Raw genomic sequence first — 27,494 nt, forward strand, 5'->3', positions numbered from 1 at the left:
TCTTTCAAAGCTTTCTGCTTATACTTTGGACATACAGCAATTACTCATAAAGATGCATACCAAAAATTCTTTGCAGAATTTGGAAAATCCTCAGTTAAAAACATTGCCTACAAGTGAGCCAAGAGCTTCTGGATTTAAACATGTCATTTTGTTCTTTTCTTGGAACAGGACTGTTCATTTAAATTGTCTTGCCAGTAGCACCATAGTAGAAAATGCCATTGTCAGCTATGTGAGGCCCGATTTAACCATCCTATTTTAGATGAATAAGGAAAAAAAAAAAAATCTGTTTGGCTCTTCCTCTGCAGGCTTATCAGTTCCTGAAAGTAATGTCACCCTCAATAACCTCTCTTTCCACATCTCCCCTTACCATCATGTCAATATTTCTTGCTTAGCAGAGCATAGCAAAGGAGCTGTATTGCAACACACACTGAGAAAAAGCATACTTGAGGCTACACAGACTTGTGGACAGCTCCAAAAGCCTTCAGGTCTCTGAATACATATTGGAATTATTGAATCCTCTGCRCTGTAATGGACCTTTAAAAGGTCATTGAGTAGAACACTCCTGCTGTGGGCAGGGACATCTTCCACTACACCAGGCTGCTCAGAGCCCCATCCAACCTGGCCTTGAATGTTTCCAGGAATGGGGCATCCACAATTTCTCTGGGCAACTTCTTCAAGCATTTCACCACCTTCACTGCAAAGAAACCTTCTAATATCTAATCCAAATCCAGCCTGTTTTAGTTTAAAACCATTACCCCTTGTTCTATCACAACAGGCCCAGCAAAGAAGTCTCTCCCCATTTTTCTTCAGGCTCCCTTCAGGTGCTGGCAGGCTACAGCTAGATCTTCCCAAAGCCTGCTCTTTTCTGGGATGAACAATGCCAAGACTCTCAGCCTTTCCTCGGGGAGAGGTGCTCTAGCCCTCTGGGCMCCTTGGTGGCCTCCTCTGAGCCCTCACCAATAGGTCCTTCCTGTGCTGGGACCCCAGAGCTGGACAGAGTAATCCAGGTGGGATGTTACAAGAGCAGAGGATCTTAGAGGCAGAAATCTGGAACCAAATCCCTGAGGCGCAGAGACCTGGAATTCAGAGCATGGAACATTCAGTGCATGAAATGAAGCCCTGCTCAGCATGTTCATGAGCAGAGAACCTACTGGGGCAGACAGCAGGACATGGTGAGTGTGGTGACACAGAGGAAAATTAGTACCTCACCCCAGGTGGCAGGAAGATGCACCTTTCTGCTTCTGTGTCCCAGTTTATGGCTGGCTCCTGACTGTCAGCACTTGCTCTGAGAAAGCAGGACAGGCATCACTGCTGTCTGCTGAAGAGACACTTCTGTTACTGCCACCCACATTTCAGAAGCACCCAGAGCACAGTGGTGCAAAAATCCACTTCAGAGTTTGCAGACCATGTAACCACTATGTAACCACCACTGCCACTGCTGCTGAGGTCCCCAGGAAAAACACCTGCATAGCCCCCTGACCTTGTGCTCACTTCACTGGTTCTCCCCTCTTTTGCCTCTCCCTTGCCCATAAACAGAGCAATACAGGTCCATGAAAATCAAGAATTCAAAAATGATGGAGTGCAGAAACTTCTACATAAATCACTCTCTTAACAGTATTCACTATAATTCAGAAATTCAGTCTTGGCTAACATCACTCACCTAACAATGTATTAAATCTAATACATTTACAATCTAGTAAATGTATATCACCTAACAATAATATTAAAGTTTTCAGAAAAATCAGTTCCTGGATATAAGGAATCATAGCGCTGTTGTTGACTTATCTGATGATCAGAATAAGCACAATACCTAAATGAGATAACAGACACTGTAATGCAGCAATTTAATAATGAATAACTTCATTTTTTTCCTATTGMGAAGCTTAGTCAACAGCTGTTTGACTTGGTCAAAGAATCACCTTTCCCAATTAACAGTGCTGCCAAATATAGACTTTAATTAAAAACCAAGTAACCGCTCCTCGTAGTGTCAACAATTCTGTTCCAAGCCAAACCCACAGAATGTTGTCCTTGTTCAGGAACCAGGAACTGTGGCTGCAAGCTGCTTTACTGAGCTCCACTCAACAAAGTGATATATAATTCAGTTTACRTAACAGTGCTGCTGAACGCTAAGTCTGTGTAAGGTGCACAGCAGTGCCTAAAGTAGGAAGAGATTAAAATGATACTAAACCAAGTATTTCTGCTTCCTGGATGGCTGCAATAGATGATGCTTCTACAGAGAGACAAAGGCATGTTARAAGACAGCTTTGCTTTGAATCACCAGGACCCATGATGTATTCAGAACTGGACATACTTTGAAATGTGATTTTCTCTCCCCTCCCTGTTTTGTTAACCAGCATAGGTTAACCTGATAGGTATGGATACCTGCTGGTTAATAAAGCAATTCAGCTTTGAATTTCTAGCTGTCATGTAGATATGCATTTGAGGTAATTACTAGGCTTTCTAAGCTTTTAATATGACAGAGGGATCATTATACTTGCTGGCTAGCTTCCTTAAATTTAATTACCCATTATTCACCATTGTTCCAGAGATTTTTGCACAGAATTAGATGATGTAGGGTCTGAGGACTCCTTTCCTGTACCAAGAGATGAGGATTCTTTATGGACCTTTATAATAAAGTTGCCTTCACCTCTATATTCTCTTCACTCTATGCTTCAGCTACCATACTCAAGTCCTAATAACCTCCTAAACAAACCAAAAAAGATTAAATCTAGGAGGGGTCACAAATGGAAGTTTTTTTTAGTATTGATTTGAATGTCTCTGTCTTCGTATCAGTTTTCTGTACACAGGATGAAACCCCACTCTTTACCTCTGAGTACAGGAAGATAATCTTCTACCCAGAGAATCACTAAATACCTATTGGTATTTGTCAGAACCTACTTCCCTGATATTTCACACATTTCCCTGAAAATAGAAATAAACAYGGGATCCAGCAGTACTTAGGTCTTGTCCAAGAACTGATTCTCCCCAAASATTTTCAATCAGGTATCACATAGTCTTAGCTCACCGTTACCCTCATCCATTGCCTTTATCTCACACTGAGAGATAAAGATAAAATACCAAAGCCTTCTCAGATGCACAACTGCTTTTGGGCAGGCTTTTGCAACAATACACACATTTACATCAAGTTGAACTGGGAGACTGCACACTGCCCATGAGCATGAGCCACCAAAGGAGGACTTGGTCTTACAAACAGCAAGTTYATCTTGTCACAAAGTGTTCTTGCTGCACAGAATTGCAGCAGCGAGTGTTGGAACAGATCCGTGTCTGCCGCTCTTGTTGAATAACAGCCCCACAGAGCCCTACTTAGTCCCACCGTAATTTATGCAGTATGCCTAGTTAGCTCTAATTCAGTGAGGACTCCTACACAGAGAAATCTCCCTGCCTAGAACAATTTAAATTTTACCACATTTGAACAAGGCAAATACTTTAAATTGCTTCTTGATTACTGAATGCAAAGAACACTCCTATGCCACAGCAAGCTCCTGCAGACAGCTGAAACCACTACAGTGAACTGAATATTGGTGTGACAGACATAAGCAAACCACAGCCTTCACCGCCCTCTGCATCATGTCCTAATACTTATAGAATGTGCTGTCATACCTGAGAGTTTAAGCATTGGTGTATCTACAGAGGATTTCTTATAAACACTTCTATGTTTAGCACATGGGCATAAAACTGAGCAGAAAAACCTGAAGTAAGTAAACAATTGTGGGTGTCTATTTCAGTCAAGGTCACAACAGACACTGCCTGTTCCTGCCCATTCCTAAATAACTCAGTAAAAACTGAAATTAATCCTTTTGCTTGACAGATGCCATTCATCTTGTTTAACTCTTCAGTAAACTAGATCTATTTTTACAAAGATTTAGGATATTTTTTTTATCATCAGTGTATGGAAGATWAAAAAAATAGCAATGCTACAACATCTGCCAGCTGAATTTTCTGCTCCCTCTTCCACCTCTTGATAATTTACAATTTGCATTTGGCAGTCACTCATTACTATTCAATTGTTTTAATTCTTTCTATTCCTCCTGACATGGTGATGTGCTTTCTGCCGGGGGAGAAAGGGGGTGGTAAATATTTGTGAACCCCTGAAATCTTTGTGACTCTGTCATTTAGATACTAAAGGTACTCACCATATTCTTGCAATAACTGAAATTCAGTCTGATTTAAGGCTTCATGGCAATGTGATCCTAACACCTGCCACGCATTAGGCAGAAAACCGTGTCCTACCTGCCTGTCATGGTTGCTAGCTAAAAGGATCCCAGACACAGGTCAATCCTGTATTAGCAACCTTGATCACTCTTCTGAGGACTGTTTGTGTAGCCACATCTCAAGAGTCTTGCTGGAGAATTAGTGGGCCTTATAATAGTGGGGTGCGGCTCCCCACTGCACCTCATGTCTCACATCTCTGCTTGATTATTTGTCTCTTTCAAAAGGAGCTTCACATTTAGGGACTGCCAGACCCTAAGTGGTCCAGCAAGAGGAATTAAATCAGCTGACACTAGGGAGATTTAATGAAGTGAAATTAGCCCTAAAAATGACTGAAATTTCATTCCTTCCAGAGAGCATAGCATTAAAGACAAACTTTGTTCAGGTGATTTAGATAAGGTGCATTAGTCCAAATGTAGCAATATAACGCTGATGGATTTCCAGGGTTTCCTTGCACATAACAAGATGAAAAATAGTTCCTGGGTGCAACACAGGAATTTTTGTCTCAGATACACATTTCAGATGCATTCACTTCTATTTGTGGATGATAAAGAGAGTCAGATCATAATACCCATGCTGGAGGAGTCCTTTGCCAGATAAATCCCATCTTGGTGAATKTGAAAGCAACCAGATGTGGCTTTCCATGTATTTTTATTGCCTTCAAAAATTAAATGGTGTAATTGTAAATAAATACAATGGTGGCTTTCTTATAATCTGTGAAGCACAGAGAATAAATGTGTTGAGGAAGAAACAGCTGATAAAATAAAGGTAATAATGATAATAAACRTATTTTCATACCGTGAGAAAAGTATCAGGAACAAGCTCTATTACTAGTGATTTCAACAACAACAAGAAGGGAAAAAAAGAGGGCATGGGGAGAGCACTGAATTTTAATGCTGTTTAGAGTTACTTGGAAGTCCAAGTTTTCAATGACATGTCACTCCTATGGAAAAAAAAGACCTTCTGAGTTATTCCTAGTTGCCACTTCAGAGATTGCTGACACAGAAGGCATKTGGTTTCCACTGTGACCAGTTAGTGTTGACAGCCCATCATGGCAGTCTAAACTAACCAAACAACTAATTTAGTTCTTGTTTATGTTCTGCCTGAAAAAATATTTRTCAGAGATTGGTATGTTTTGCTGTAGGGCTTGAGGGTGGGCAAAAAAATTGCTTAAAGTAATCTCTAGGACACAGTCACATTATTGTTTCATCTGTTTTCTCCAATGGCTGGCCAGGTACTAAGGTATGATTCTGCAAGCAAAATGTTAATATTGCCATTTTSTATAAGTGTTTTTCACATGCTTCATATTTTATTATCATTAAAACTGCATTTCCATATGTGTTATTGGAATAACTCACTTACATAAACACAAATTTTATGTGCTTTTCACAAGAGATTTAATATGAATCAAACAACAACAAAACCAATATGCCAAAACTACATTTGTACACACAAAAGGCAAGTTCTTACTATAAAACTGGTAAGAGTATAGCTTCCTGTTTCTCTCATCAGATCAAAAAAGCTCCTACTGTGATAGACAATGTACCTGACCTGGTAAGACAGGACTACCAAAACTTCTAAAAAACTTTCCTCTTGTGACAATAGTCTTTTAAAAAAGTGAGTCTACAATTAAAAAAAAGTGAAATTTCAGAGATGTTGCCATTAGGCTGACTGGTTTAAAATGTAATCATACACAAAAAAATAGGGTTTTTCTCAGTTAAACTTGTTTTGTCATAATTGCAAGGATATTTCATACCAGGCTCATGCACCAACAMAAAWCAGTGAGAGAAAAGGATTTCTATGAAGTCCACCAGCTGTTCTAGAACTTTACATTCGTGGTGCTTTAGGGCATCTTGTTTTTTGTTCTCAATCATTCAATCTCAACTCAATCTCTTCTGGCATCTCCAAGGTTTCTCCAGCAAGAGAATACCATGAGGCTGTCCTGGGCAAGACAGCCGAGGTGACCTGCAGGAATAGGTTTGCTATTAAAATGTAGCATTTCTCAAGCATTTTCAATAAATATCTTTTAATTCATGGCCTTGTAAGAAAAATACCATGCTCCCTATTCATTCACATTCCATCTGCACCAGAAGGACAAGTTGTTCTCCTTTGGCTTATGTCRTGTTCTTCATGGACATCAGTTAATGAGTTCTTTTATCTTCTCTCCATATACTCATTTTTCGATGCTTTTGCTAAGATACCCTAAATAGGCAGCCAGAAGTCCAGATCATAATATTCCCTCAAACCTCACGCTGTGCAGAGCAAGGTAGCCCTTCCTGAACAGTTATTTAAGCTGAAATACATAGGAATGAATTCATTCTKYAAAATTGAAAATGTTGATCTGGGASGAGAGTATCTAAAACTTAATACACAAAGTACAAACACACATTGCCCTGGCTGAGAACTGGACTTGGAGGTTACCAACAAGAATTCTGCCGGATGCATAATTAGCAACTTCGATACAGTGTATGTGACTCAGTCAAATCTCATTTCTTGCTTCTTTTTAATTTCAAATATGTAACAAATGTGAGGGCGTTCTGTATAAAATTAATGGTGGTCTCAGAAAACCCAGGAAAAATTAATACCCAGACATGAAAATAACTCCTTAAAATACAGTCAGTTTTTAGTCTSCGGAAAGAGGCCAAACTCTTGAACTTGCCCATAGGAAAGAAAAATAATTGTCTGTTTCCATTCTAGACTTTCAGGATAGTAGGCAGACCAGCTCATGTCTAGATAGAGAGGCTGAGAGAGTGGGGATGGTCAGTCTGGAGCAGAGCAGCTTCGGGGACAGCTTTCATGTGTGCATAAGTGCCTGACAGGAGCATGTAAAGTGGCCAGACCCTTCTAATCAGTGCCCAGGGAAAGGACAGGAAGCAATGGCACAGACTGAGGTACTAGAAATTTCTTCTTAACCTTTGGAAGAAAATGGTTTTGAACTACGAGCGTGGTCAAACAGGGGTATGGATTTCCTAAGGGACAGTGTGGATCGTCTCTCCTTTGAGGTACCTAAATCCAAGCAGGTTTGGCCCTGCCATGACCTGCAGTAGCTGAGCTGCCTAAGGTGGGGTGAGTCTGGACAATCTCCAGAGATAGGTAAGCCTCAACCCTGGTGTGATTCTAAATGCAGAACTTCATTAAAGATACTTTAATGAAAGCTGTTTATTTCAATAAGCTTGCTTATATTCTCTATGCTCAGAATATATATTCAATAAATAWATATTCAATAAAATTCCTTAGTAACAAAAGAAAGCTAAATATGGAACCTACATTCGTCTTGYCTTTCAAGCTTGCAAAATTTAACAGGCATCTGACTTCCAGAATTTAAGGACTTGAAGGAAAGGACAAAATACTTTTGCTGGTGTGTGCCTTGCAGTATTTTTATTTACTGCTTCCACTAAATAAAATCATAGTATTTGTGAGTGTTGTCTTGCCTGCTAAAAGTACTTATTTATTTGCACATTTCTGTTTATACTTGCAACATTGGTTGCAAGTATGCTGAAAATCATCCCATATACATCTGGGCTTTTACACGAATATATTTGCTGCACGTGATACACCTTTTGACTGATCCGTGACRGGACTTACTATTTTCTGGCCAAAAGTGTGCATAACTAACTATCTGTATAGGCAGGTGAAGGGCAATTCCTATTACAAGGAACTGTAATTACAGAGCAGGAAATGTGACACCGTATTTTAAAATAGTTACAGTGTACATGCACTAGTTTTCTTTTACTTGGGGTCTCAACCTTGTCTCCTTTACCTCTGCCCACTTCAGAAACAAGAAGGTGGAGAAAATSGGAAATGCATTTAGGAAAAAGTTTAAGATGATCTTTCATTTTCAAACTGCTGCTGATCAAGACACATTATCAGGTTTCTTGTCTTGTCTCTGAGCAGGCCCAGCAGGGCCACAGAGATCTCCAAGGGATCCGTCTGCAAAGCTAGGAGGCTGTATTTTTATTTTATTGCAGCTCTGTGCAGCTGATAAATTGAAGAGGATCTTCAGCCCCATTAGCTCAGGATCAAGCAAAAGACCGAAGAGCCACGGCTTGAGGCAGCGTGGAGAATCTGCTGCTCCCGCAGGAGACTGAGCCTTACCACAAATGCCGTGACAGATCAGCTCTAATCAGGAGCAGAAAAGCTGGCCTGGTACAGGAGGTATCGTTTCACTTGCTGAAGAAACAGTGTGTTAATAATAATCTGAATTCCTCATCAAACTGAATGGATAGCAAAGTTCTCAGCTGAAGCAAGAAGACGCATTTGCCTATCAGGATATATAAAAATTGTATTTTTCAATGTCAGTATCACTAGAGAAACAAACAGTCCAGCTTTTTCATACACATGCTCAAACAACATACCCCTAGCTATCTCTAATGAGCTGAAACAATATCCTCTGAACTTCAAGGAAATTTGAATCTAAAAAAATTAAAGGCTTGTTGTGTTTCTAAGTGGAATGTCTTATGTTGAATCACATATTTTTACTGCACAATCCAAAAGAAGGTCACCAGATGGCACTATTACACATTGTCATCCTGATTTCAGTCTCTTAATACACACCGATTAAAAGTTTTTAATTGTGGAAGAACTGGTGGCATTATTACTGTAGCATTACATTTATTTGGGACAAGTGCGATGAGTAGCATCTCTGTTTTAATCTCTGCAATCTTAACAAGTTCTTCCAGAGGGACTGTCCTCTGAGAACCAGATGTTCTTTTGCAGGTTTAAATACAGACATAAAAAGAGGGAAGGTACGGACTGTTCTGTTATTTATGTATTTCTCTGCTCAAGGACTAGCATGTAATGGGAACACATCACAGCAGGAACRCACACACATTTGCCTATCCTGATTTTTCCTCTTTGGTAAGCAGAAACCCTCTGCTGTCATTACACAGAGATTAAAAGCCCTAGGCATAACTCTTAATATGTACTTTTCTGTATTATACTAACAGACAGCATATTCAAGCTGCATCTCGGACTCAATTAAAATGCATCTGCGCACCTATCAGAAAAACACTGCATGCAGTGAAAGCTGACATTTCAACCTCTTGTGATTGTCCTCAACTCCTCTTTTAACAGCRTGAGCAGAAATATTAACCTTAACACTCCTAATTGCCAAAACACTTACAAATGGTCTGAACAACTCTTGATATGTGTATTTTACAACAGCAAACCATTGCTCGTTTCTGTGGCTACTAATTTGTGATCCCTGATATGTGTGTCATGATTAGTTCTATAGCTTGTTAGAAAAGTAATTTAGAATAGTAATTTAGACCTGCTAATGCTTCAAGGTTATAGGTGTTTTTTAGCTTCGTTCAGATACAGCTTTGTTGAAAGCTTATAAAAGCTGCTTATTAGTTCTTTCCTGACTCACAGGACAAAAAAATAGACTCAGTAAATTATTATTTTGCTTTCACATATCCCATTCTACACATTTTTCTTTGTTAACTATATCTTGTACTTCGACAAACTCATAAGTGGTGATACAGGGATAAAAAACAGGCCATGAACTTTGGATAGAAATGGCCAACTATTACAAGAAGTCCTGAACCGCACATAGTTGACTGATTCTTTTTTCTGATAAAATGCAGTTTGTAATCTTGAAAGGGATTTATGTGATGGCAGAATTAATGAAAGAAGTTTACTTCATGACAAGTGTATTACTGGCATACACGCTGCACTAGAGATGCTAGAAACCTKGGTGAAGAAAAACATTGGCTAACATCAGAAACATAATTATTTCTGCTGATAAGGGGACTAGCTTTTCAGTATTGTATATAATTTTACTGGTGATCTGAACAAAAGTCTTTCTCCTGAATTCCAGTTTGGAGAGTTCATGCTGCCGTGGACATTTGGTACTGAAGTGGAAGTAACCAAAAGCAACAGAACAGCCACCACAGGCCTAGGGGAGCCCTGCCAGAAGTCCCCACACAGAGCTCAATCATATGAAAAACATTTCTCCTGTATTTCTTCATAAGCTTTCATGCATTTTACAAGGAATAAATTCACTCATCAGATAATACAGCAGCACCCTGTTTTTGAAGAACACKGAAAAAGGCAGCAGCATTTTTCACAGGAAATGCTGCTGCATTTTATCAAAAATATAATTAATAAACACAGATACATTCTACAGTTATTTCTGATCATAGAAATTAGCAGTTTTGCTTGACACTGAGCTTTACATTCATCCCACATAGTTTCATGAACTTAAGTAATTTTCTTGTATCAGGAGCATTGCACACTACAGCAATAGTTCAAGCCTAGAAAAAATACATTTCTATCAAAGTTTTCCTTGCTAGAGGGATTAATACCGTGCAACATAGCTCCTGTCCAATACAAAAAGTCAGAGAGGTACAGGACAACATCATGAGCTAGATTTTTCTCAGTGTTTGATGCCAAACAACATCATAACGGTCAGCACTTTCTGCACAGAATATGCTGCAATTACATAAAGTCCATCTAGCACTTTGAATCTATCCAAAACCCATTAAAACCAACAATGCTGATATCCATCTACTGTAAACAGAGAGCCAGCCCCATGCAGCTGTTGAGCTCTCTGCAATGCACAATCCCTGGTTGACATTTGGAGCTGAAAGAACAGATCCTTCTGCTCTTGATGTCAGGAAACACTTTGCTGTGTGGTCTTTCACAGGCTGCSAGAAAGGGTTTCTTGGCCCACTCTTTGGGAAACAGTGATGCTAGAATCTCAGTCCCTGACAGCATCTGACAAAACTGGCACATTAAAACAGAAATGACAACGTGTTAGGAAATCAGTAGGGGCTGCTTGACCAGAATCTCATTGTTTTCTTTCTTCTTYCCTTGCTGTAAGAGGCTTAGAGAACGAATTGCCACCGCACTGGCCCTAGAAGAGGTCAGTGAGCATGGACTGAGGCTTACCATCAGCCAATCCTCCATAGCCCATCCTCTACACTTAGAAAAAATGTTCTCATGCCTCAGAGGAGTGGTCAGCAAAGGGAAGACAATAAATTTTAGGATTTCCATGGCAAATGGACACTGATACTAACGGTACAAAATCAGTGGTTAACATGAAGTAACACTGGCATAGCAATAAGGTGTGGCATCAAATCTTCATTGGGATGGAAGGAATTTTGTCTTTCAAAAAATACCCATTTCTCAACACTAWTTTCCTGTATTTATGCCTTATTCTTTTACCCTCATACTGACATAAGATAATTGTTACTYTGACAATTCATTCATGATGTCAAAAAAGGGTGATGGCCAGGACCACTGCAACAGGAAGAAACAGATGATGCTTTACATTTCATCAGTGAAATGCCACTGTGTGCTGGCTACACACAGATGTAACACTGATTATTTTAGTGGGACGACAACCAATGGTTTGGGTTTTTTTTTCACAAATAAGTAAGGCAGGCAAAGGATTTTACAACTCTGCAGAGGTCTGAGACCTCGTGAAATAAATTGCTTGCTGAAATTCAACAAACAAGCCTGAAAGAGTCATGACTGCAAACTGATTTCCTTTTGTTAAGGACTGTATGTAAACATCTCCTTACAGAAGGCTCTATTCCCTCACTATATCATGAAATATTTGAAAACAACAATTACCATTTAATTGTGAAGAACAAACAGGTAAAAGCAGATGGAGCAAGAACAAAGTAATCTGAATTTTCATAATGAACCACTCCTTTTTCCATGGGAAGCTRGAGTTGCTGAATCCTAACAAGGTTTCCTTGTTATTTTAGGAGCTCTATGCAATTTAATTCATTTGTTGTAAATGTTCAGGAATGCACATCGAAGGTTAGAAATTTAATCAATGAAAGTATGGTTAACCAATATTGTAATTCTCTGAAAGTTAAAACCATGCCTCATTTTATTAAAAAAAAGATAGTCAAGAAAAATCTGCTATGAATCATTTACATTAGCAGTGTCTGTGGCTGCAGTGCCAGTAACTTTTCTATAAATATCTGCAAGACTCACTTAAATAGCTTATTTGCCTCAAGTATCTGTTTGGAACCACATGTAATATCTGCATACTGACCTGAATAAAAAAGGAGCAAATTAAATGTTCACAGGCTAGATTAACACTTTAATAAGCATTTTATTTCGCTTGGTGGCATAGAAAAGCAGTGACTTTGAATTACTGTATCTCAAAGGTGACCTTGTGCTAAATGACATCAGGCTGTCACCCCCACAAAATCTGATGTAATTCCAGGTGTTAGAAAAGGCAACATTGTGGTAATTATTCATGGTATTGCAATAAAAGCWCAGGAGACAGATTTTCAGATTTTACCAACTTATTGCTGCATGTGATAGGCCWGATTTTTGCCCTGTTTCAGGTCAGGAGAGGATTAAACCTTACAGTGAAGATCCTATTGCTGGAGTATTGATCAGCAGGCAGTCGAACATGAGCCAGGGTGTGCCCAGATGGACAGGAAGGCATCTGGCTTGGATCAGCAATCGTGTGGCCAGCAGGACAAGGGCAGGGATTGTCCCCCTGTACTCAGCACTGATGCTGAGTCCTGTAGGTCAGTTTTGGGTCCCTCACTTACGACAGGACAAACACTGAGGGACAGAAGAGAAGGAGGAGAGAGCTGGTGAAGGGTCAGGAGCACAAATCCTGTGAGGAGTGGCTGAGAGAGCTGGGAGTGTTTAGCCTGGAGAAAAGGATGCTCAGGGATGACCTTATCACTGTCTACAACTGCCTGAAAGGAGGGTGCAGCTGGGACAGGGTCATTCCATTATCCCAGGAAACAAAGGATAGGCCAACAGGAAATGGCCTCAAGGGCACCAAGAAAAAGCAGCAGGGGACCAAGAAAAATTTCTTCACTGAAAGGGTGGTCAGATACTGGAACAGGGTGCCCAGGAAAGTGCTTGAGTCATCATCCCTGGAGATACTTAAAAGCTGTGTAGATGTGGTGCTTAGGAAGATGGTTTAGTGGTGCAGCTAYCAGTTCTGGGTTCACAGCTGGACTCTGTAACCTTAACTGTTTTTCCAACTTTGATGAATCTATGAGACCCTAGAAATGCCCATGTCTCTGTAGTGGTTACAGAAGAAAYCTGAGGAGACCATGTTCATAGGTCAGGCAGCACAGCTAAGCCAGGTGAATCTGGGGCCAAGAACTGGGCTCTGAAGTTGTTTATACCTTGAGCTTCTCATTGGTAATCTTGAATACAGATCAACTAAATCTGAAAATTATCCTACCTTTTAATTTTTGCATAGTGCTTTTCCATGGATGAGCAAGTTATTCACAGAGACGAGTTTTCTTCCACTTTATCACTCACAAAAACATGCCTGTATGTGTACTTAACTAACAAAATAGCTAATAGCTTTCCCTGTGTTTCAGAAAGGAATTAACCAACTTTCCCCAAGCCCACTATCCTCTGAAGAGACAGACCCCTTAAAAAAGAGGAAAGCAGAAGTGGTTTCTAGGGATGGTGTGTCTGGGACTATTATGGTCCCAGGGCATAATAATTGCCTTGATATTTATCAATAATCCGAAAACTCATCACATGACAGGACAGATCATGCTGTGAAATGCCGAGTGCCCTTTTCCAGTTTAAGTTCAAGGGCACAGAAAGCCGATAAAGCCTGTTTTGCTTGCTACAAGTCCAAAAGAAATTGCTTTCTTTGTTTGCTAGGGGTGATTTAATATGGAAGGAGAGCAGCTCAGAGGCTTGGAATGATACAGCAGCACACAGAGATCAGAGAAGCAGCAAGATCGCAGTTCTCAATGTCCTGACTTCTGGGCTTAATTTCACTTCCATCAAAATCAACAGGAAAACTTGTCATCAGCTTCAAAGCTACCTTTTATTCAGTTCAGTCCTTTCCCTCACAAAAGAAGAAAACAAAATAATTATTGAAATTATAAAAATGTTCACGTACAGGTTTATTCAAGTTTCATTTCATTTTTTCCCCCTACTATTTTCCCTAATATTTTAAAGAAGGGCAATAATGTTAATGATGGGAAGAATTCTTAAGCAGAAAATTTCCGAACATTTAAAACCCTGGCAAAGAGGATATGCTTACCAAGGTGCTTCAAAACCAGCATGATGCAAAATGAGACCCTCATGCATGCTATCTGGTTTCTTTCCACCAAGACCAACCATGTTTTTCTCAGATGCCACCATGTTCTCTCTTTGACTCAAGACCATTTTGCTGTCTATGTGCTGACCTTTTTATTTCTTGCACACAGTAACCCAATCAAACAAGCAGAAATAAAACTTTCCTACAGCATGCTGTACAAAGTTCTGCAAGGCTTTAAAGCCACAGGTTTCTAAGGCAATTAAATGAAAGAGAGAACCACATCTTGACCCTTAAATCCAAAGCTAAGGCATGAATTTGCAATTCAGTCCAGCTTGTCACTAAGCCTATTGCTGTTATTTTGAGAGTCTGCATTTCTTCACACATGTCCAGGTATGAGATTATAAGTCAACATTGATTTCCCATGGCCCTGAAAGGAAGAGGTTGCATGTTGGTTTTTTTAAAATGCTGATATATATACACCATATTATATTCTAAATAGCAAGGTGTTGCTTGCAAGTAAAAAATGGACACAAGAAATTATCMAAAAAATTCAGTAATTTCAGTACTAATATATTTTAAAATAATGATTGTCAATATTGGTATCTGCAAATAATTGCTATTATGTTTGCAAATGTATGCACTAATATATCGTAAGATAATTAGGGAATACGTGCAGCAACATTTCTATTCCTTTGCTTAAAAGAACTTTTACTTTATAGGTAACTTTAAGTGAAGAAAGTAATAAATTCTCACCCCCAGTTTCTCATGTAACAAATTTTAGTTACTGTAATTACAGCTGTTGGCCTTTCATCTGAATAAGAAATGCCTTTTCTCTGCATGAAATGTCAAATAGTAAAGAATAGCACCATGGGCCCTTCCCATGATAGAATCAAATCCTGAGTACCTCACTGGAAAGCAAGAAATCATCCCACTRCTGCAGTGGAGACCTCCTGTTTCTATCTCCGTTGAGGTACAGGACAGGGAATTGCTAATACCATACATTAAGGTACAGTGAAATATGTCGATAGCTCAGTACATCGTGTCCTCAGCCTCAGGCTGGAYTGATTTGTTTGTTGCTTGGAAGGAGACCATATTTAAGAAGACAACAKAGTTTTCTCTGAATAACTGATCTAGAAAAATCCTATAAGAAATGTGCCACTCAGAAACTTTAAATATTTGAGTAAGTCTTATGGAAGAGGGCTACTAGGCAGAAGACAGGTGAAATGGTGCAGGAAGCACTCAAATCACCACGCTGGAGAACTGCGCGGTTTCTCATTTACCTCTTGCACCTTTCAGACTGACAGTGTGAGCACACACGCACACGYACACATGGGACAAACGGGAAATGGCTCCAGACTGACAACCAGACTACCAAAAGGTTACAAAATCACTTAATTATAACATACAGAGTAGGAGTCAGAGCGGCAGCAAGTAGTGGTTTTATTTCAGAAATGGAACACAGAAAACAGTGGCCATATCCCTCTGCAATGTACTCCCAAGAGCATTCTCTGATCTCTCTATATTTAGAGAGCTCATTCTTTGCTCTCTCTAAATTTTAAAGGAATTTTGCCATTGGTTTTGAGAGGAGACTCAGGTATTCTGTCTGTGACTTCTGGACAGAAACTAGCACTGCCGTGTCTRCTTCCAAGAAACTCATTCAAAACTGGAAAACTTAAGAGCTTTCCATGGTTTGCAACACAGAGAGGAAATAATAACCGCTTCTTAATTCAAAATTTGCAGAGTATTTAATAATATTTATATCTCTGCAGCATTTTAAAATCCAGCCAAGATGAAGACTTCAAACAAAATATGCTTCCACCCAGAAACATTCTAAATGAAAAGGAAGTGTAGCAAATAAATACAATTAAGACTAAAACAGATAAATAGGAATATTTAAATAAAAATATATGGAAACAAAATAAGCTGTAAGACAGCATGATGATTTCAAAWTATTTCAGCTGACTTTAAAAATCCATAAGTAACTTTATAATATAAATTATTTGTAACTACTTCTGGACAAAGAAACCCTTGGAGTTCCAAAATCTGKTTTTTTTCCACTCAAACATTTGACTACCATAAATTTTAGCTAAATGATAACTTTGTGCCTGGTAGCAATAGATGGCCTTTAATTAGTAATTTGATAAAAGCTTGCAGCACAAACAAAAAAAAACAAAAACAAAAACCAAACAACGAAACAACAACAAAATGAACATCTGATTTATCCCAAAAGAGGTGCTTATCCCCTAGCATTACAAACCTTGCAAACTTCAACCTTCTCCCTTGGGCAAAAGTCTACCTAACTAGACAGGTCTTAAATGATGCCCTGAAGGTCACTAAGCACAGGCTGTGACAGCAGACATGCCTTTTCCTTAGTGCTCTGTATCAGCTAGAGCTGTTTTACAGCAATGTGAGAGGGTGAAGAGTTTACACTAGCTGGTTACGCAATAAATGTCACTGGTATTACTGCTGACTTCAGACTAGACTTGCAGCATTAAGCAGTTAAGAGGTGATAAAGCAGGATTAATTCCTGAGGAAAATTTTTGATTAATTTGTCTGCATAGTTTGTAGTACAAATTCCCTGCTATCTTTATTCTTCCTCATACAGGAAAATATTTTGCATCAATCTATTAATACCTCAAGTGCAGGACTTCATAGCAGTTTTAATATTATTGCACGGACACACCTTTAAGCCTGTTTTCGCACACTCACCTTAAAGGAAGTCATCCAAGATCACAGCTATTTATGGCTGTTCATGTAAATCGCAACATGGATGACAGTGGAATAGTAAGGGAATAGTGTAAAACACGGTTATTTAGCAGTAATTGTTCTTTGAGCTGCCCTAATGAAATTGTACCTGACAGGGACAGCAAAACCACCCAAAATGAGTGGAGGAGTGGTTAAGGAAGGGCAGTAGTTACACTGCTAGATAAAGCTGCTTTGGAGGCAACGTGAGCTCTGGACCCTCCACCTTCTGTGGATACAAATTCATGATCAACACACTGAATTCTCATTGCTTTCTCCAGCCCCGAGGCCCACTTCTATTACCAGCAAGGCTGCGGGTTTTCTTCATTTCCTTTTTTCAGATCAGAACACACATAAACGAACAAACCACCAACAACAGCAAATAACTACCGTATTTCCTCAAAGATACAGGTATTGCCAGCAAAATAATGAAATATGTGGTAATGTACTACCATATTTTGAAATATGATTTGAAATATGTGGTAATGTACTACTATATTTTCTGACAGATGTCGTTTGTTCGCCAAAGTATGCCCTATGGCTGCTCTAACTTAGGATTTTCAGTTTGCCTGTGACACCGACCTGCACTTAACAATACAATTGCGAGAATTTCAAACACACAAATTTACAGCAAAACCAAACTAAACCCAAAGCATTTGATCTGACTTTTTTCCCCAAAAGCAAAACACAGCATCAACTGTTTTGACTTAGGTCCTATAATACAAAATGCTGCTGCCTTCTACCAGATGCATCATTGACTGACACTCAAAGTTCTAATGCTAGATGACTTGAAGATCTATTATTAGACCATACAGAGAAATAAGCCATTTCTTTAAATTACCTCTTGGACATCTATGTTTAATAAATAATCAGCAACTCAGTGACAGTTTGGATGAGGAGAAAAAGACTGGTAGTATGCTAGCTGTACATAAAATTGTATATGTGACAAATCATATTCTTTTTACTAGGTACTCTAAATGTTGTTTATCTTTTTCCATGCTGAGTTGCTGAGGAAAGAAACTGTGATTTCATACAGTTATCTAAGCACCCAGTCTAGAGGAGACCAGATTATCATCTCAATACTTCGATAGGAAAATTAATAATAGTTTCAAAGTTTGTGCCTGTCTTAGAACAACACAGGGTCATTCTATAGGGCACAGAGCATTCTATCGGCTGTTCTACTTGAAAGATGAAATTTCCAGAATTTTGAAATGCACAGCTAAGTATAACTGATGTATTTGGTTTGTTCTGATACAGGAAGATAGTGATTTTCAGGAGTACTTAATGAGAGGGTTTGAATTTWAAAAAAAAAATCACAAAAGCAGTCACATTTCTTTTTCTAAGCCACCTCTATCTCATGATTCGTATCTGTACACAACAAATTTACTGCAATTAGCCAGTATTTGATCTATCTTGTCATTGTAGGGTTCTAAAAACATGTCAGTGCCAAGAAAGGATTTGAATCTCTAGTTTGTGCCAATAGCACACTTACTACTGTGCAGATTAATGGAAGCAGCCATTAAGTTAAATAATAAAAAGTGRTGTTTAAATAAAAGCCAGTTGAAAAACATCAGAAGCTAGGTTCAGGTGAAGGAAACACAATTTATTCTACAGCATTATTAACACCAAACTAGTCAGAGTTTGCAGGTTAGGAAAAACTTGGGGAGAAATGAGGAAGTCTTATTCTTTATATTGAAGATTTTTTTTATAAACAGTAAAACATCTTGCTAGATAGAATGTCTTAAGAGTCATAGTTTTACAGCTGTTCATTTTCACCCATCTCCAATACATCTTTCCATCTGTTCTATACTCCATGTATAAATCACTTTCAATACTCATTCATCCCACACAGATCTTTTCAAAACAAGCATGGGAACATACCTTATTTTTAAGAATTTTCCTGACCACCATTTCTACATCGCTTTTATTGTAGGACTTTCTTTAATGTGAAATACTATCCACTACAAAGTTAAAAAGTCAAATTGGTTATAACCTTATTCCACAATTAAAAAAGCAAAATCCATGAATTCTTGGGGAAGAAAATCGGAGGAGCAAGGACACAAGAGAGCATTTTCTCACCTCTAAAGCTGGCAGTGGAAAACTGACTCCTGCTAATAAAACCAACAAAACCCCAGATCATTAGCAGGAAAGAAGCACTTCATCAAACCTAATTTTTTGCCCTGTGGCCCTGGCAGCGTGGTGCTAGCTGTGTGGGGATTGTCACCTGTCAGAAAGGCCAAGGTCACCCTGAAGTCAACAGTGCCTAGAGCATCACACACTCTAAGTGAGGGACCCTCAAAATTGCAACAGGCACTGCCCTAGGGCAGCTGCCACTACTTACACCACTCACTACACACTTTTAAATGGATGTTGTGGAGTGGTCACTACTGCCTCTCAAACAAGACCAGAAAAGTAGGGGAGTCAGCTGTGCCCTAGCACTCAAAACTTGCACATGATGAGTATGGCACCAATGTAAAATCAGCACTGAATGTGGGAGATTTCTATCTATTTTCATAAAAGTCAAGCACTCTCATCCCCAAAATCTGAAGACCTTGTAAAAGCACTTGGATTTTGTTCAATATTTATCTGAAAGGTAAATCTGGGAAGTCTCTTGGTGGAAAAAGTAGAGGTATAGGGATCAGAGGAAAAGGCAATATCATGCTGCTGCACCTGAGTCTGGCATTTCTCAACAAGCCTCTAAGCAAAACAATGATTTCTGAACCTCTTTCCTATTTCAAAGTAAAGCTCCTTCAGATGTTAAGCACTCCAAACCTGGCAGGTATTTTGAGGTCTGGTGTATTGATTTGGGGGTTGAAATTCCACTGACAGTGTCCTGCAGCTCTCACATTCTGTGGAGGATCGGGACCAAAGTATCAAAAACTGAGATGGCAAAAGGAAAAAAATATTTATAATGCCCCCAAACTTTAAGACAGCATATTCCTCTCTTTGTACAGCTTCTGGTGCAACAAATTTAATCATGTCTGGAGTTCTTSTGAAATACAGCATGGTGAACATTTGCCAACACAGCTGGTTTTGTGCAGCCTCTAAGAAGTATCATCTGACTCCTTTTAATTACATATGCTTTTTATTTTTCAATATATTGATGGATATTTTGTCCCCTTGCTATTAATTAAGGGTGGCATTAAGGGTTTTAGACTTCCTTTTCCCATCATAATTAGCAAGGGCTGCGTCTTAGTGGATGGCCATGATTTAAGATCTTTTAATCTACACTACCATTTGCATGCTGTCACTTTTTGCTCACTACCAGAGTACACACATAAAAAACCAAGAGATCCAGTGGTGAAAACTATAATCATTGCTTTRTAGTCAATAAATTACAGAGAAGTGCTAAAAGAAACTGAGAATAGTATCCATTTCACTGTGCTAATGGTTCCTTATACAAACCAGCCTTTGTTTATGTCAGTTAACAGTCCTAAATTGAAACAACAATGTTAAAAACTCAAGGCAAATTAACTAATAGTGACTTCTACTGGAGTAAATTTAAATKAACACAGAAGTGGAACAAAAGTTTTCAAGATAATAAAAGAAGATAAAACACGACACAAACCCAGACTTTTATCTAAACAGAAGATGGTTCAATGTCAGTGCTGATGCTTACGTTCCAAACATATATTTWAAACAATGCAGCTATCTTGCAAGATCCAGATACTCGCAGCTCTGTATTCACACACATGCTAGCCCAAGTAGACCACCTGAGAAATGGCTCTAGAATAAGACTGAAATCTTCCTAACAACTGTGAAACACTATGAACTATGAAAACTGTAATAAAAAAGGTCTCTTCTTGGTAGTCAGAGAAGTTATTATGTAGACAGAGCTACAATAACTGGGTTACTGGATTCAAAATTAAGAAGCCATGAAAAAGAACTCTTCTAGAGTTTCAGTTTTTCTTGTTTGCATGCAGGTTAATTTGTTTTGCCTTGAACACACATTAGATCAGACGTTATAACAGCAACAGTGCTGTGCAGTGCTAATAATGCAGCCACCAAGCAGAGAAGTACCTGAAACACAGGTAACAACCTTGCCTTAAGAATGCAAATACTGCCATTAAATGGCAACACTTGAGATTAATGTGGAGCTTAAAATATCACACACAAGCTCTTCAAAATTGGCAATAAAATAATATCTAAGCCTTGTTGGTAAAAATAGCTCATTTTCCAAATGTAATTCTCTGTAAATGTAGAAAAACTGCAACTGTCTTGTAYATTCCATAAGCTATTTATCTAAAATGGTACCGTCAGTGAAACAGATGTCATTGCACAATATCCCTGCACCACCCACATTCTGTTCTCCCAGTTGCCAAACAGAACTGGTTTGAATTATTTACTGAAAGATCAGTATTCATGCATTTCYGCAATGATCTCCATGCCACATTAAAGGGAAAAAGTACTTAAAAACTGAAACGTAGTTTCATGTTTCAAAATATGTTCATAGTTTCAAAACATGATGCTTTAACATGACTTAATATATTCTACATATCTTCACCAGCGCAGACAGTGAAGAATAGACTGAAAACTTAACAGACAGTTTTAAAAAAAGCCTTTTTTTCAAGAACTTTATCCATCAGTTTTTTCCATTTTCTTCTTCACCTGAGGAAGATGCCAAGTTAATACCAAAGTCTCCACAAATCATCTGTTCTTTGCAGGATAGCTATATAAAACCTAAAAATCACAGGACAGAATAAGTAAGGCTGGAAGGGACTTTTGGGCATCCCATCCAGTGGTGGGATGGCAYTTACTCATGTAGGGCCCATTCAGGGCCCTTGTAGGGCTCACTGTCACCTGTTAGGCACCGTCTTGATCTGCATATACCATATGACACCCTACTGTAGAACTTAGCCATCTGGTTTTTATTTTGTCTTTTTATGCTGTCTTGGTTTTTAATCTATCCTGCTTCTTCTCATCCTTTTCACAGTGATCTCTGGAGTTCATCAGTGCCAGACTGATATTAGACTTCCTAGGGGGTGACATGATGCACAAAACTACCCAGACTTCAAACAGAACCTTGTCACTGAACCTTAAGAACTCTAGATGCAAAAACCTGTAGTCTGTTCTCACCAGCGTCAGAAAATTGTCCCAAAAATTGAAGTTACCAGATCTTTTCAGCCTAGAYACTTTAATAATCCAAACTGAATGTATCTGAAACTTTGTGAAAGAAAATAGTGAGCACAATGAAATTCATAGAGAATACTCTTTGTGCATTCACGTTTGTAYAATTAACCAACGCACTAAAGAAAGTAAGATGAGAAGTTCAAATAAACACAGTTTTCTAGTATAAAAAAGTACTTTAATTTTTTAAGAAGGGGAAAACAAATCTAAAAGACATTTACAGAGATACACATGCATTCCAGTGACCTGATGAATACACCTAGAGAAAATGAAAGCTCGACCACAAAATCAGTTCATATCTTGAACCTTTTATTCTTGAGAATGTAAAGCTTTCTTCAACCTCTCGAGACAACTGATAATGAAAGTACTGAAATTACCATTAAAACACATTTTAGTGTTTAAGATGAGGTTTCTCATCTGATCAGTCTTTTACTCTTCGGTACTTGTTTGCTAATAAGCCACCTAGCCCTTCAACTATCCAGCTTTATGATGCCTGATTTAGACTTCTCAAATTTGTTGAGCAGCTTTCAGATTACAACAGTCTTAAAGATAAATACGACACACACTTTTTTTTTAGCGGAATACTTGCCAATTGGCAGCGGTAGAATCAACAACAGATAGGCAGAGGGAGTTTTGGTAAGAGGAAAGACAATTTTCTATACTCTCCTGAAATTAAAGTATTTCAAGACACTTTAACATACCAGTTCCAGAGAGCTGCCTAGCAATTGTCTCTGCCTTAACGGTGGCAAAGAGAATGAGAGTTTCCATCAGAAACAACTGAGATTGCAAATTCTATTCAATATCCTAATTTGATACATGCAATCGTACATCCACATTTTGGATGAATGTAAACAATCCAGCTAAGAGCCGACACTGTAGAAACAAAGTCTATCACTTCTGTGACACTTGTAACACTCAGTGTTTAGGAAATAAACACCCATACGCTTTGTATTCACTACTAGGCACCAGGTCTTAGACTATAAAAACATTTTATCCTTTGCTTTAGACACTGACTTCAAGCTGAAAATCCTAGGCATCTCTATCATGCTTAAGACTACATGTAATAGTWTTTATTTTTTCTTTTTTGTTTCTTTYTTTTTTTTTTAATTGAAAAAGCAAGGAAACAGTTATCTAGTAACAGCAAACAAATGAACAGAGAATTTCACTGAGATTTCACCCAATGAATATAATCTGTGACATCCTTGCTATAAGAAAATCAGTCCATTCATCCTGCTTAATGCTATTCAATTGAAGAATAAAAGAATTCATAACAACTTATCATTTCAAAGTGTCAGTGGAATATTCAAAAGTGTGTCTTCACAGCATGGCTCACAGAGGAAAAACACAGTCTGACATCTTCAGAAACTATTTTCCCCAGGAAGCAGAAAATACATATTAGCTAAATTGCAGTAAATTTAGASCATCTTTCATCTTTCTTCACTCCTCAATGAGTTATGAATACATTATTTTATCATTTTAATTAACTTCAAGTTAATTCAGGAAAAATATTTTCATGAAAAATATATGGAAAGCTTGTGGTTTCAGAAAAAGTAGCCARTTTCCTGGCTTTTTTCATCCCTATCTGAAATCTATGTACCTATATCATAAACAAACTCCCAGTAATTAAAATGTAAAACAATAAATGAGGGGTTCTAAAGGTATGCTTTTAAAATCGAGTCCTTTCTAGAGTACTTCAAATATAATGTTCAATACGGCTCACAAATGATTTATTCTTTCATTCAGCTGAAAATAATTGAGCACTTTGATATCCAGCTACTGTCCCTCACCTTGTAGCCTGGACAACACAAGGCAGTTGCTTTTCATATTGATAATTGCTTCAGAACCWGATAGAGATTTATATTTTCTCACCAGTTTTGGACAGATGAAGGTTGCTTCATATGCCATAGTCTTCCTATTATTACACACTTTCAGCACAAACTGTGAGAGAACTTGCAATGCACTGTGAAATCTTACCTTATTTAGAAACCAACTACCGTAGTTAAAGAAGCCCTTTGCTAATTAGAGCAAATATTTTGTTGGTATTGACCTTCCTTTTCATTTACTCATAGAATACCAATTTTGTATTTTGAGAAAGATAAAGACGAGCATGCTGATTTGGGAAAAAGAAGAGAATAAAAAAGAAAACATAAATTTACAAGTTAAACCAGCTGTTAAACCTGGTTAGAGAATAAGACAAAAAAATCAGAACTTTTGGGTTTTAATTCTGGTGGTTTGTATCTTGCTCTAAAACTGAATGCACCTGCCATAACTTTTAAAATATCCAGCTCTGATCTTCATATAACACTGCTAAACAAAAGAAATGAGGCAGTGAGCAGCTTGGTCTCCAATACTTTGAATAATTAATGCATAATAAAACCTTCTCTGATGAATAACCCCAATGTCATAAAAAACTAGATATTTCAATTTTAGAATTAAGCATCCAATTAGCATACTGCTACATGCATAAGTATTTATGGACTCAGCTTCATAGGTCCCTTAAATATTGCCTGCTTTAAGAAGAAAGCTGCTTAAAAGATTATCATAATTGCTGAAGACCGATCAAGCCCTCTGTACAGAAATTTCATTATTTATGGCCAAAATTAGTCTGCATAGTTGCAAATACCATACAGCAGACCATGCTCCTTAAACAGAGAGCCTATGACTTTTGCCACTGTGGTCACTATTTCTGAAGAGATTTTTTTCATGTAATTGCCACTAATTACAGCAGGAAGTTAATGTTGCATTATCAGCATCAGTAGATAAAAAACCTGTATAAAAACATCTTTGTATAACATTCTGAATTATCTGCACTTTCTTTGAGGAAGAAAGTGAATTAAAAGTCTTTAAAAAGCCAAATTTTGTCACAAGATCCTCCCTAGATATTGTTTCTGCTTAATCCAAAAGCTTAGGGGATAAAAGAGCAGTTATAGCTCAGACCTCATCCATGTGCCAAAATGCTGACTAAAGGTTTATGTATTTTTGCTGGCATTTTCTTTCTTGCTTTCTGTATGACCAGGATCATTCTGGAGTGAAAAGCTACTGGTTTACATGAAGGTTACTTAACTCTTTTATTTTCAATCATTTCAGTTTGAGGGAACAAAAAAAACATTTGAACAAAACATGTAACTTTTTTTATATTGRTGACTGTACTATGTAAGAATCCTTATGCTACAGAAGGACTCAGCACTTACAAGGACATTATTACATATAATTCAATTAAAAATTGACTAACCTTTCCTTCAGCATCTGTTACCTTCTCAACCTTGTTCCTGTTTAAAAATTTCTTCACCCATTCTTCTACTTGAACATTGAACTTCATGAAAGTCACATAGAAAAAATACGCTGTCAGGAGTGTGACGCTTTCCCACCACATTATAAAGTTATCCAGAAAAAAGATGATTAGCAAGATCAAGTCAATGATGTAAAAGGACATATCTCGAAAGAGTGGCCACCAAGTAAGGTTCAAGATCTCTTTAGAAAATAAAGCACACATTCCAATAACAAATAGGATATTGAACACAGCAGATCCCACTATAGTACCAATGCCAACGTTGCTGTGGGATATAAACACTCCTATCAAAGAAGTGAAGAGTTCTGGGGCTGACCCACCAGCAGCCATGAAGGTTGCCCCTGCCACATCATCAGAAATGGCCAGTTTTTCAGTGATGACAGTCAAGGAAGGTACAAAGAACTCATCACAGACTATGGCTAAGGCTATGAACATGTAAATCATTCCAATAATATGGAGGATCACTGCTCCCTGTCTTCTCTCCTCAAGAGAGAAAAGGTCCTGGGGGTACTCTCCCTGTGCATGATCATCYGTTTCGTTGTCGTGCCCAGCTTCATGTTTCATAGAAGCATGTGGATCTGGAGTGCCRTTTTCGTTCTGTTCTGTGATATCCAAGAGAGTTCTTTGGTGCCCACGCACCAGCTTTTGGCTACCTAGGCTGCTGACCAGCGCCATGCTATGTGGTTCCATCTTGAAAAAGGCACTCATTGAAAGCGAGAAAGTACTAATGGCCACTACACTGATAAGAAGCCCTACAATTCGTATCAGTCTCAGTTTTTTCCTAACATTCTGGTGCCACCTGCAACCGAACAGCGGTTCCTCCAAACACCACTTTTCCAAGACACCAGCAACAGTTTTTTTCTGAAGAGCCATTTTGTGTTCTGTGTGGGATGCTGAGGGAATCAGATGGACTGTTCCTTCATACTTTTCTCCAGCTTTGAAGGTAGAAGCGTTTTAAGAGTCTTCCGAGAATCAAGTGCTTTCACTCTTCGCAGAACGTATTTTCTTCATTCGTCTTAAAAGGACAAACATATTATTAATATTAGTGAAACAGGAAGTAATTAGAAACTTATATAAGCATTTTATAGACTGTGTTACATTTAAAATTTGAAGCAGAATACTACCAACTGTAACAAAAAGCCTTGTCACATCCCACCAGACACAGCAATGATATGTTTGTTTAAGCAGTAACCCTGTCAATACTTCATTTATGCCACTCACATGCCCCTGAGCCACTGCTGTCCTCAGTTGCTGACAAAAAAAATCCTAGTGAAAGGTAAAAACTGTCCCCAGACGTTATAAAAAAAAAGAAAAAAAAAAAAGAAACTACTGTTTTAATGGATTCATCGAAGATTATTACCTTCTGTAATTACTTTGCACTATGAACATGTAATGTCCAAATCCCAAAAGCAGGGGCAATAATATTGGAATAAGCAATCAAAGTGCTAACAAGCATCTCATCAGACCTTTAGACAGCTGAGGCAGCATTAATTGAAATTTTACACATGCTCAGAGAGAGAGTCTTTGATGCGTAGGTAAGAACACTGTRCTGTTGGAACAGGGTCGAAATGGAGTTTCATTAGCCCCCCCTGTAAAATTCAGATTCACAGAGAGAACTCGGCTTGCTTCCGAACAGACCTAGGACATTATGTTGGATGAAACAAGACAAAATATTCAGTCACCCCTGGTTTTGTTTTGGTTTATGTCATGCATTCAGCAATAAATGTAGCATGTTACTGAGAGTACCTATCTGGTATCTTTAGAAAGTGCTCCCCTTACAGATACTTAAGAAAATAGTTCACATTTACATAAGAATTGATCCTGAAACAAATTAAATTATGAAGAATTATGCGAGAATGACTATTTATGTATGCCAGAGATGAGCGTTCTTGACTAACAGCACTTCCAAAACAGGAAAAAAAACCTCTAGATAGAAACAGACGCTTTGGTTAAAGCATTTAAAGAATATTTGTAAAGTGGAAGTTAGCTACATATGCATCTTGCACAATATTGTATTTAATATGAAAGAAAATATATGATACTTTCTCAATAAAACTGATTATTAGTCTTTACCATTACTGCCAAAAAATACTTTGCTACGTCTCTTAT

General features: G+C 38.2%; 1 protein-coding gene across 1 annotated transcript in view; it reads right to left on the bottom strand.

Annotated features, from left to right (window-relative positions):
* Nucleotides 1–26,394, bottom strand: part of SLC24A2 (solute carrier family 24 member 2) — a 101,302-nt gene extending 74,908 nt beyond the window's left edge. Inside the window, exon 1 of the mRNA XM_057373475.1 lies at nt 25,329–26,394. Within this exon, the coding sequence (XP_057229458.1) occupies nt 25,329–26,258 (930 nt within the window). The 5' untranslated portion in view covers nt 26,259–26,394. The remainder of the gene's footprint in view (nt 1–25,328) is intronic.
* Nucleotides 26,395–27,494: the final 1,100 nt, after the last annotated feature.

Source organism: Malurus melanocephalus, unplaced genomic scaffold, assembly GCF_030028575.1.
Source record: "Malurus melanocephalus ecotype Western Australia unplaced genomic scaffold, MMel_1.1 scaffold_198, whole genome shotgun sequence".
In the NCBI taxonomy this organism is placed as follows: domain Eukaryota; kingdom Metazoa; phylum Chordata; class Aves; order Passeriformes; family Maluridae; genus Malurus; species Malurus melanocephalus.